The following is a 12,493-nucleotide window of genomic DNA, read 5'->3' as shown; positions in this document are numbered from 1 at the left end:
AACTGTGAATTGTGACTGATTGACAGCAGTGTAATGCACTGACAAAACGCCCCCCATTTCAACAGATATTGTATGACATGAGCTATTTTAACACAATACTATATCAAATTAAACACACACTGTGCATCTCAGTGTGTCGTTGAGTGCCAATTATTCTACATGTAAAACACATCATATTAATATTATAGTGTTGATTCCTTTACACGTGTGTGAAAGTGTAAAGGTACACACATAGAGAACAGTTATATATTAAAACAAATAAAAAGGGTCTATAAGAGAATATTGACAACAAGTGACTGACAAAAAATGTATACTAACTACAGAGGCTGTTTTTTTTCCTGTTTATTGAAACTTGTGCATTTTTTAAAAAGTAATTGAAGCTAACAAAGTAGTTCCATTACAGAATGTTTCTTTTAAATCTAGGCTTTTTACCTGTCATTTTTCCTCAGTTATTTTTATTGGACCCTTATTTTAATTATTTTATTTCAGGAAGTTTCGGACAAAAGCACTTCTTCAACTTTAATTTTCTTTAACACAGCTGAAGAAGAGCTTTTATTCGAAACGTCCTGAAATAAAACAAAATAAAAAAAAATATATAATTTAAACCTTTTGTGTACATGCCAAAACATTTCCCAAACACTTGTTCATTTTTTTTTACACAGCATTTATACATCCTTTCAAACCTGAGAGAGAATGAAAACTAGCGTGTATCTTACACAGCTTTCTTTTTTGTTAGAATATATAGTTAAGAAAAAAAACAAATGTATTTTAATAGCTAGAAAATGACTGCTGTAAAGGACAAGGACTTTGATAATATAACACTCTTTGCATAAAAGAAAGGTAGTATAAAAAAAAATACCTGTGCTTACTGTAACTACACAGAACAAACAGATACCAAGAATTTCCTTAGGTAACCCAGGAAATTCAGGCAGCAAACAAATATGGTGCCTCTTGACTCTTATTATGGATGAAGGATGATAACATGAGATTTGCAATACATAAACAAAGTAGCCAGGAGCAACAGTGACTAAAGCAACTGGCCCTTGGGAGACTGCTCTTCAAAACATTATAGACTGCAGAAATTAGCTAAAATCCAAGGCAGGGGTTGGTGGTGGTTATGCTCTTGCATTTATCAGAGCTTTTCCAACATTAGAGTGTTCTCCAAGACCAACCCCATGGCTGTTGCTTGATTACATGTTATTTTCACCTGCGTCCCAGTGATGACTGGATTGTTACCCTACTGTCATGAAAATTAGCATTGAGACACGTCCATTACCAGTTAGGGTAGGCTCTGTGAAAGATGTACCACCCCATCAAGCACAGGCTTTGTTGTTCCTCAATCGTCCTTGAATCAGCATTATGATTCATTTTCAGAGCACCAGATGCAAATTCACCTGCCTCTGTACCATACACGCTCTCACTCATCTGCCTCTGTACCATACACGCTCTCACACACAGTGAGGCTTCATATATATATCAAACATGAGCTTTGCAGGGAGGCCGTCTAATCTGTTGAAACTGATTAATAAAGTATTTTTTTTGTATTTCATTCTTGTTTAACCTTTGGTGGCTTAGTTATCTATATACTTATCAACACAATATAATGTGAATGAGAATAGAGTAGTCTAATGCTTCATTGTTGGTATCTCAAAGGCTGTGTTCAGGGAGTGAGATGGTAAGGCAAGATTAATTCAGGACTCCTATAATGAACATATAAAATAAAGCAGTGTTAAAGATATTAAACCATATCGATTGCTCTATTTGCAATTGTTATTATTTTAACAGTATTATATTATAGTAACAATATTAAGTGCACCTTTACTGGCCACGGGGACAATTATATATCGTGCTACAATTCAAACCAATTGCATTTCACGAAAACCCACCTTTAATAAGGTTCTTAGCAAGTTTCATCAAAATCTGACAAGTGGTTGGCTGGATGTACTGTATGTAAAGATGGAAGGGTGGCCAGACAAACAGCCTCCAAGCACCCCCACTATTATGAATTCATCAATAACGTCTGTTTAAAAAAAAAAAAAAGTTTGCAGGTTTCCTAACAACTGCACAGTTTTCTAATTCTAATTTCAGATCCCATTCGACATTAAAACACAGTTCACTGATCCCGCTAAAAAATTAGGTTTGATACGGCGATTAAAAAAATTGACTGCATCAGTATTAAAATAATATTTTAAAAGGCAGCAGCTGGATCCCTGAATGCAAGGCTACATCTTTTTTTTTTTCTTTTTCTAGTACTGTCTTGCAAGCGTAGATTTTGAAGTAATCGGTCTTACGTTCCTGAGCCTCACATGCTTTGGAAGGAATCCTGAACAATCTTTTGTATTTCTCCCTTGAAATCCTGAAAAGGTCTCACTTGTGACGGTGTTCAAACCACGTGCCTACGTAATGGAAAGCCAATCTTTCAATTCAACCTCTCCTCCTCCCCATCTATTTTCTAACACACAGACCCAAGCAGGAGAGAAATAGATGCAGATATTTCCGGGATCCACTGTACTTTTAGAACGAGAAAGAGATGTCAGCGGTTAATTGGTAAAAGCCAATTAGGAGATACTGCTAAAAAAAGAAAAAAAAAAATCCGGGTTGACTGTTTGAGCTGCCTTTTTATAAGAATGAAGCAAGAGAAGAGTGGACATTGATCTCGGCAATAAGCGGCTTTAAAGGTGAACATTAAAATGAGCAGACTTGATTTAGCTATGTGTTGTTCTGTTGGGGCTAACGTTGCAGTCTTTCTATATGATGAATCCTCTGTTGGCTTTTGATGCTCTGCAGATCCACCCTTCATAATAGTGATCAACTAATAGGCAATGGTTTTCTCTTTGGAAATCATCTGTGTTTTACTGTTTGCGGTTTAGTTCTGGTTGTTTACGCATCGTACCTTGCTTCTTGTGCAGCATATGAAACCTGCTGATTATTTTTGTACTGACTGCCTGGTGTTTACAGAGGGAACATTATTTCTCCAGGCGGAAAAAAAACAGAAAAAAAAAAAACAAAAAACAAAACCTTCATTCAGAAGTCTCAAAGAAAATACTGAGCCACGTGAACGAAAACGGGAGAAGACTGGAATATAATATTTTGTTTCTATGGTAAAATCGGCACCCCTGTCCAGTAGAACTGATCCCTGTATATTATTATGCAACCGCAAGGATCTCTTCGTACACAGGGTGTCTAAACTGCTGGATTGCTTTTCGCCCAAATCAATGTGGTTTCTTTGGAACATTTTCAGCAAAGGATCGCATATGCTGCAGTGTCTTTGTGGCAAGAGTCTTAAGAAAACAAAGAGCCAAAGTGGTAAGCCATACCGCGTTACTTATTTTTCAATGCCAGCACTGTGTTTATACATTGTTCATATCGCTGTTGTTGGATCGGCAATCATATTTGTGCAGCAAGTAAATGCAGTCGAACGAGAGAATAAGTTATACAGCACTGTTTGCTTGTGAGCCGGGCAAACCACAGTATTCAGCACCACCAGAAAATTCTGCACCATACAGCAAGATGACCGTAGTGTCTGGGAACTTTTTATGATAGCGCTTTATCGGATCTTATATTATTACTTTATATGTATACATATATAACTGTGGCATTGCTACGATAACAAGTCCTCTGTTTCTTTGTTTTATGGCGGTGGTGGTTCAGGGCTTCAGTCTTGGTTTGCTGCAGCAGCATTTTTCTGCAACACTTTTTGGTTCCTAATAAGATCGGCGTTTTCTAATGTGTCTGACTGCATTTCTCAGATTTTTGTAATGTTTCCTCCAGTAAATGATAAATAGTGTAGGTATTGTGAAAATATGACGAGACACCTATCCGAGCAGTGGAATCTTTAGTCCTCTTGCTTGTGTCTGCCTCGGGATATGCTTTTGTTAGACTAGCGCATACAGTTTTTCACGTATGTAAACGAATTGTGTCAGCACCATGTCTTTTTTTTCAAGTGCAAATATGGAGCTTGATACCACTATCAGTATAATTGACAGTGGTTGTTGCTTCGTCCGAGTCTTTTTATTAATTTGCTCTTGTATGTGAAACGTCAAACGTATGGGAATCGGTTGCGTTTAAGTGAATATTTCTTCATCTCATGCTTTGTGAGAGGCTTGTTTTTGTTTGTATCATACATGTTGCGTCAGAAATAAAATACAACAGGTATTTTTTTTTTTTTTTTTGCTGGCGATGGTTTTTACTGGTTGTTACAGAAGCCTAATATGACATAAAGTTGAAGTGGTTGTGGCAGTAATAATAAAGGCTAGAAAAGCCCCTGCTTCTTTTTTTTTTTTTTTCTTTTTTTTTTTTACTGACGCTGGCACTGCAGTGTAGTAGATCACAGCTCTTTTGCCTTCATGACACCTCATGATTGACGAGCAGAACCATATGAATTCCAGCCCACTCGATAACGTACACATTTCGAATAAAAGAAAGTAATAAGGGTTACATCTGGCGCAGACGATGGTGAGAAGAATGCTGGAGGAAGCGAGCGTCCTGTTGAAGCTACGGTATGCATTTTGTTTAGGACCTCCCCTTTGAAGAAATGTGCTGCAGCACAACACCAACTTCAAGAATCAAAGTAGCACTCGCGTGAGACGTTGTTGCAAATCGTGTATACAGTGCCTTCATTTGTTTACTGTTGCAAATATGTGCAGTGGCGGCACTGTAACAATGAAAAAGCAACCTCTCAGACTAACACGTTTTAACACTGGTGAGATCACTGGATGACCTTAATAGTAGTCCAGTAGTGAGCAGTTCTTTAAAAGACTTTGTACTATTTGGAAAAACATATTTGAAAACATGACCGTTTGTATATCTATTCCATTTTCTGAAGATGTGTATAATTAAGGACTTTCAGTGTATATATTTATTGCACATACATATAAAAACAGTGGGTTTTTAGATTGATATACACATCACATTGATATGACATAAAATACTAAAAGACTGTGTATCAAGTTAAGTTTTAAGTTTGGTGTTTTGTAGTGAGCTGTGCATTTCATTGATTCGCATCATTTAGCCTGCAGCCTTCTCAGCTTCCAACCAGTTAGATGTACAGTGGCATGCTTCCGCTCCAGGTTGCTGTCATCATCTGGTGTGCTGAGGCCTATGTTCTCATAGCAGCCCTTCTTTGGGATATAAAATTAAGTTCAAAGATATTTTTTTTAGGTGGCCATTATATGTTTACATTAAAATATGTTATCTGTATGTGGTGTCCCAGATTACAAAATAAATAAAAAAGTTGTTCCCAATGCTGTTTTTCTCCCTGAACTCAATAGCTCTGTTGCAAGTAGCAGCGACAAACAGGTTTTTATGTTGGAGGAAGATTACTTTCTATTTCCAAAAACTATCTTAAAGAAACGTTCTGCTTTCTGTGCAGTGCAAAAGAGACTAAATTATTAAATAATGTGGTAAAACAGACATCAAAGGGCTGTAATCACAAATCAATAAGTAATGAGTTATTTAAAGGATATGTATATGTGTAAAACAATTGAGTGAAATAAAGTTTGATACCACAAGACTTTTCGGAAGTGTAAAAGAAGCCAACAACAGTTTCATGAATATCAACTTTATAAAACAGATGGAACTATTCTTTAAATAGCTCCTGAGTTCTGTGTATAGGGCTTAATCGATCGTATTGATAGAGGGAAACTGGAGCTTTAAATTAGGAAATATAGTGGGTGATGTAAGGATACGCGCAAAGTGATTTGCGGGTGCAAAACCCCTATAATGCTGTTGTAAATTGTGTTTAGCAGCCGTAGAGTTTGTTTTTACCGGTTGCTAAAAATGCTGTGTATGTAAAGAATGATGTTCACCTGGCATTCTGCACCCACTATCAAATTTGCACTTTGCCATCATTAATCCATTTAAATGATATTGAAATGCATTCAAATGAAGAAAAGAGCATGGAATTGGGTGGGATCTGGGTGCTAAGCAGGCTTAAACATTATAATGTGATGTAAGGATTTGCTTTTCACTTATTACTTGTATTGTAGAAGTGATTAACTAAGAGAAGTATAAAAGCACACACCTACAGAGACCTGTCGTTGGCTTCAGGATGGCTGCTAGGTACATTTCTGGATGTCATGCTGAAAAGGGCAGGCCAATACCTATCATTTCCTATGGATACTTGCATAATTAATGTTGGCTGAGGCTTTTTCAAACAACTCCGTTTCATGCTGAGTGACCTCAGCCATAAGGACTCTCAGCTCCTTCTCAGAAAACTTTTCTCTGACATATAAGTTTTTTTGCTTTGTATTTTCGTGCATTCTGCATTCTGTACTCCTAACTCTGCAAGTGCGGCCATTAAATAGACCGGTGCTCTCATTGAGGCCCTCATTATCATGATTGCGGATCATTATTTATGCGTGTTGAATAATTTGCATTGCTCTTAAGCTTACATAGGGCACAGTGCAAAATAATTGCCTGGCCGCAATGCAATTTAAATTTTGCATCCGCAATTATTTGCACTGTGCCTATGCTTACATCTACCCCAATTAAACACAGTATAACACTATTTAAGCTACTTATAAGTTGATTTTATATTTTACAATTTATTGGCTGTTTTCTTTTTTGGGGTTTTAGGTAAAATAAACATTACTGATTTTCCAGTTTTCATGTCACTGTTTATTGATAAATTAGATGTGAAAGATGACAGGAATTTCCAGAAATGTAGAACACAGCTTTAATGCACAGTTGAGTAAGGGTTAATAATTACATTTAAATTAATTTTCTGAATTATGTTTTGTCGCTCCTCTTTTGTCATTAAACCATGACTATGGTTTGGTTAAGTGTTTGGTTAACTTGTCAACAGCTGACTGTGAATTTCAAAGACTCTACTTCGGATGTTAGATAAGTTAAACTTTCATTTAATTAATTTTCTGCTGTTGGGTGCTTTTCTGAAAACAAAGGGCCAAAATGATTTACAAAGCATCACAAATACAAATAAATGCTGATTATAGAAATATTCTGTATAGCAAAGAAACCACCTGCCATCACTGTGATAATAACTTGATTTATGCTATATTAAAAAAAAATAATATGGAAGGCTTTTGAATACAGTTGACACCGCCTAATCCGAATACTGATAATCAGGATTTCTGCTTAAGTGGCATTCAGCTCTGGGAGTCAGTTCTTCTCAATGCTATTTATGTCATTTAACTGGGGTGTCACTTTGTTTAATTTGGATACAGTATTTTCAAATGATGAACAGAGATTGGAGATCGCTTTTCAGAGCAAGACAGGTCGCGTAGCACAGTGCAGTGAGAACGTGATTACGATGTGATGTAAATTGTGTAAACCACGTTGAACTCTTGAAGAAGAAGAAGTCTCCTGTAGTTTCTCAGGCTGCTGTTGCAAAGAAAGTTGGCGTGTCAACATCGCAGATGCCTTGCCTTTTGATAAGATGTGATTTCATTCTTTTTCATTTCATGGAGAAATAAAAAACAGCAATTCATTTTGTTTAGGAATAAAAAAAAACATATTTTATATTATGTATTTAATGTTTAATTATAATGTGATGTGATTTCATTCTTTTTCTTTTCATTAATAAACAAAAAAGTGTGACTAACGTTGTCTCAAGTGACTCGTTTAATTGGGACAGGCACTTATTCGATATATTTTTCCTTCTCCTGAGGAGTCCCGATAAGGCTGCAATGACATCAAGGATAAACAGTAACCAGTGTTGTAACCAAGGAGAACTTAAGTGTTAAATTATGGTGACTTTACTGTTTCTTCCTTACCTAGCAAAGAATAATTTTGATCACAAAATGCAGTGATTTCCTACACATGGAATAATGCAAAAGTGATTATAAAGCAGATAGAATCTCACATAGTTGTATTGTTCAGCACAATTAACTTGTAGTTGAAAGCCTTATACTTATATAACCAAGCATATATAGTACACTATCATTATAGCAAATGCTTAGTACAGTTTTATTATAGGTGAACATCTTGACACTGTTATCATAATTATTATTGTAGCAGGTGTAAGATTTGGAATTGAGCATTTTAGTCGTACAAAACAGTTAAAAAAATAAATAAAAAACCCACAAAGCTAAAATGTGTTTTATGAACAAAAAAGGATGCTCCATTGTGTTTCCTTTTTTGATGAACTCCTTCAATCCCCTAACATAATGAAAGCAGTCAAGATAAACCTCTGTCCTTGCCCAGTGCAACTGAGCAGAGCGCTGGATGGCTGCTTTGCTGCAATAGCATACCGCATGCAGCTGTATCTTTAATTTCTAATAATGAATTGCATGAATGTTAAAATGTTCTCATGTGTCCCCTATGGCTACCTCCCAACCCCCCCCCCCCCTCCGGAATTAGTAAGTGAAGAGAGAGTGGGGTGCGGCTGGGGGGGGCGTTCTGCTATTTCAAAGGGAAGATGAACATTCCACCTGCTAGTATCCTTTAACCACGCATTTTGAGGGTTGGACAGTTAATCTGTCTGGACATTTCATTTTACTTTTCTGTTTTCTCTAATACCCAGTAAAGTTGAGTCATCTATCCTCATACTTTGATTTCTTGTGTATTTCTTTATCTGCAAAGGAAGCCAAATGAAGAAAGGTTACACTAGCCACACTTTCGTGCCAGACAATTAGGTCTATCCATACTGGCTATACCATCTCACAGATGTCTTTTTTGTTTCTAGGAGATGTAGAAGCAAAATATTTTTTTGTAGAGATTAACGAGTTACTTCCACTCTCTTCACAAGGAATAATCTGTTTAAGAATGTGACACTTTCCACCAAGTTGTACATGTTAAAAAAATAAAGAAAAAAGAAATTAATTTCACAACCTGTTTTTTGCTAGAAAAGTGGGGTTTTAATCTTTTAGAAACAAATTTGCATATGAAATTAAATTACAGATGCGCTTTTGCAATAATATTTTAGGATAATTTTAAATAAACAAATAAATAAAACAATTTAAAACCCAACTGTGCTTTCTAACATCTTCAATTAGAACAATCGCTTAACTTGTATGCAGACAATGTGTTATGATAACGTTTGACAGTGATATAATATTATGAAAATTAAGAATGCTGTATTAAGCTACATGTAAAACTGAATATCAGTAGGAATGTACTCTGGTCATTACGTTAAATATCAAGGGAAGGTAAGTGAAGGAAGGACCCAAACTTATTGAAGTCTGGAACTGCACAACAATAAGGAACATATGATTATGTAGTTATTTTAGTAGGATGTAAGCTAATGTTTTAAAGCTGGGGTCATTAAACATCTAAAAGTAAAACTAAGAAATACTAGAAGCCAGCTTAAGAAAATCTGCAGTTTTTTTAAATCTTTATTCGAAATAAACATGTATTTTACTCATTCAGCTTTTATTTGTACCTTTTCATTTATTACTTGAAATTTAGTCATCAGGTACCAAGGTTATAACAAAACTTCAATCAATAACAGATGTGGTACCATCTCCATCACCATTAGTATACAGAAATATAGTATACATTAGTATACAAGAACAGTTTGTCAGATTGCCCAGGTTTGTTTCATTTTTATCCTGCTTATGCAATTAAGGTGGTTAAGGGTTTGTATTGGGAAGAGAGGATTTTTACTGATGGAGAACAGTGTTCTTCTAATTGAAAGTAGTAAATAATATTGGCCACACACATCAATACTGTTTTTTTTAAAAGGCTAACTAGTTTAAAATAACAAGATTGGTGCATTGCATATTTCTCTTAACTTTATCAAATTGTACAACAGATTTATTTTTTTCACCAAAATCTGTGAAGATTTCTGTTGCGACTGATGATAAGATAGTAAGTACAATTTTAAACACCACATGAAACACTCATTATAGGTCAAAGTCCGTACATGTCTGGCGTGACTTTTCAGCTAGAGCCTCCACCCAGCATATTTTTTTTTTCTCCTTATCGTGATTCAAAATATACAGAACACATACAGTAATACACCTAAAATCATAATGTCACAGTCACTGCAGGACACAAATTGCTGTAGGTGTTATGCTCTTCACACAGTCAGAATGACAGCAGAATGTGCTTGTAACTTGTATTTCTTTTTTTCCAGTGGGCACATTCCCTCTTGAATGTCCCTAACAACAAACCTAGTTCATTCAATGCTGTCTTTGTGATTAACAACAAAACTATAGGACACTGGCGCATTGCTTATGTTTTAACTCTTTCTATTAACCCAAACTCTATTTTTAATAAAGCGTGTATACTTCTTCACAAATCTCAATTTTGCTCATGGCCTCAGATCCTACTTTCAAATGTTGGTGGTCCTGAGATGTTTTGTCATTGTAGTAAATCACTCATTGGCTCATGTCCTCCCCGTTGCTGATTTCATTAAAGAATTATTTTGGTGTTTTCATATTTCGTATTTCATGTTGTTGTTCTATATAAGGTTATTAACTGGAATAAATCTCAAAACAATAATTTTAAGAACATTAAAAACAAGGTTGCTAAAATGATTTACAGTATGATTTTCAAATGCAACATAACGTTTAGATACTTCACAGAGATTTTTAGCCCAGTGTTCTTAAAATGATCATGTTTCTAATATGATATTGTTTTTAAATATCTTTAACTATGATTCTTCTATCCATATTCTAATGCGATTTACTAACAGGATCCCCTCCCCCCTCCCACCAAGAAAAACCTGTACTTCATGAAGCAACAAGATATGTGGCAGAATTGCACAAATTCTCACATCATTGCATTACTTGTGAATAATTTAATTGGTTACTATTCTACCAGAAAAGTATTATCAGTTATTGATTCTATAAGTGTTCTTTGTAAGTGTTGTCATAAATTCCCTTCTTGCTACCTAGATAGCTTCGTAACTCATGTCTCTCCAAAACAGTCTTGACCTGAAATTGCTTATTCACCCAGAACAAAGGACTAACCCAGCAATTTTTTTTTTCTTAAAAGGTCCTTCACATACTTAAATAATTGGATTTTAGACCAATCCATAACTTAAATTAGTTTTAAATGATTATAGGATTTATTTGAACACTGTAAAAATTATTTTATTTTTGTATACGTTCTCATTTTTTTTTAATGTTTCTGACTGAAAGGTGTAGGAATGCAAGTCTGGTTCAGTGTCTGAAGAAAATAAGAAAAAAACAGCTTTATATTAGTACTAATAATTTTATACAAGCCTTTCAAAAAACATTCATATCAAACACTTGGTAATTGATAAGTATCTAGAGTACAGACATTACTGAGCAGTGAACAAGTAAAAATGTTAAATCCAGGACAGGAGGGATGAAATAATCTTTAAAGAGTAAGTAATGGGGTTCTGAAAAATATAGCATTACATGTCCCCAGGTATTACTACAACTGTTTACATAACGTACCTGTCATTTTTCTTTTCATTGTAACACCCTGACAACTTTTTACATTTAAAATTTTAAAGTATGTTTCAAAGCTCTTTTCAAAATGTCTGCTCTAGTGCACTGATGTGCAAGGAGTATTGCCCACATTGTCAAACAGGTAACACAGCAATAACGATCCATAATGTGGTACAGAACAGAAATGCCAGAGCACTTTTTTAAATTGCTCTTCCTGCAGTGAGCTCAAGTCCCCAGTGCACTAGAGCAGACATTTTGAAAAGAGCTTTGAAACAGACTTTAAAGTTATATGTCAGTAAATTTGTCAGGATGTAACAATGAAATACAAATTACAGGTACGTTATTTAAATATCTGTAGCAACACGTGAGGATGTATAACCCTACTTACTCTTTAGTAGCATGCTTATAACTACATTAACTACATTTTGGATATAAAATAGTTAATGCATGCTGCTAAAGATCTTAGAAAACATCTTAAACCCCAGCTTCTATGCCACAAAAGGGTTTAAAAAAATCTCAACAAAGACCAAACGATTTCAGAACCCTGGACAGAGCCCAGTCACTGGCATGGACCGCTATACCTCAGTCTAGAATGCTCATAATAATTAGTAGAAGTAGACGCAACACGTTTTACTAGTTTAAAGGGTTACATATGTTGATCTCAATTTTAATTGAAAGTAAATCATTCACACACCCCTCCCACCCACAAATAAAGTAAAAGCTGATGCTGTCTACAACATTGGAATGTGTGGGAAATGGTTTCCATTTATAAAGTGCTTTTTATGTCAAAGACTTGATGGCTTGATTCAGTCCTTTTTAAACGTGAATTCTGTGAGCATCGGTAACAGCTCAGTTATGTATTGGGAGTATATTGGGAATTGGCTCTAGATGAGATGCCTGGAAGTATATAAAACGTAGGAGCAATTAGTTTAAAAGTTTGTTTAAAAAAACTACAAACTGCTACATACCAGTTGCACCAGTTGCTCAGCATTCAGTTCAGGCTCTTACACAGTCCAGCTATCACCCCCTCAAGTTTTAACAGATAAGGCCCAACTATAAATATGAGTACGCACAAAATCAAATAATCATTTTAAATAACTGCATACTCACCAGCCTCATACACAGGTCTCAAGGCAGCAGCTAGGTTAATGCTGTTCTCTATGTCTGCCTTC

The 12,493-nt window shown here is 35.4% G+C and overlaps 1 protein-coding gene across 2 annotated transcripts in view; it reads left to right on the top strand.

Annotated features, from left to right (window-relative positions):
* LOC121327876 (fibroblast growth factor 14-like) overlaps positions 1–12,493 on the top strand; it is a 191,437-nt gene that overhangs the window by 30,676 nt on the left and 148,268 nt on the right. The window contains exon 1 of one of the 2 annotated variants that reach the window (XM_041272172.1): positions 2,376–3,306. The exons of the other annotated variant lie outside the window; for it this stretch is intronic. Within the exon in view, the coding sequence (XP_041128106.1) occupies positions 3,099–3,306 (208 nt within the window). The 5' untranslated portion in view covers positions 2,376–3,098. Of the gene's footprint in view, positions 1–2,375; positions 3,307–12,493 lie in introns of those variants that run through there. 2 annotated transcript variants of the gene reach the window in all.

The sequence above is a fragment of the Polyodon spathula genome, chromosome 15 (genome assembly GCF_017654505.1).
Source record: "Polyodon spathula isolate WHYD16114869_AA chromosome 15, ASM1765450v1, whole genome shotgun sequence".
Taxonomy (NCBI): domain Eukaryota; kingdom Metazoa; phylum Chordata; class Actinopteri; order Acipenseriformes; family Polyodontidae; genus Polyodon; species Polyodon spathula.
Note: the sequence above shows the minus strand (reverse complement) of the source record. Positions and strands in the feature narration are given on the sequence as shown.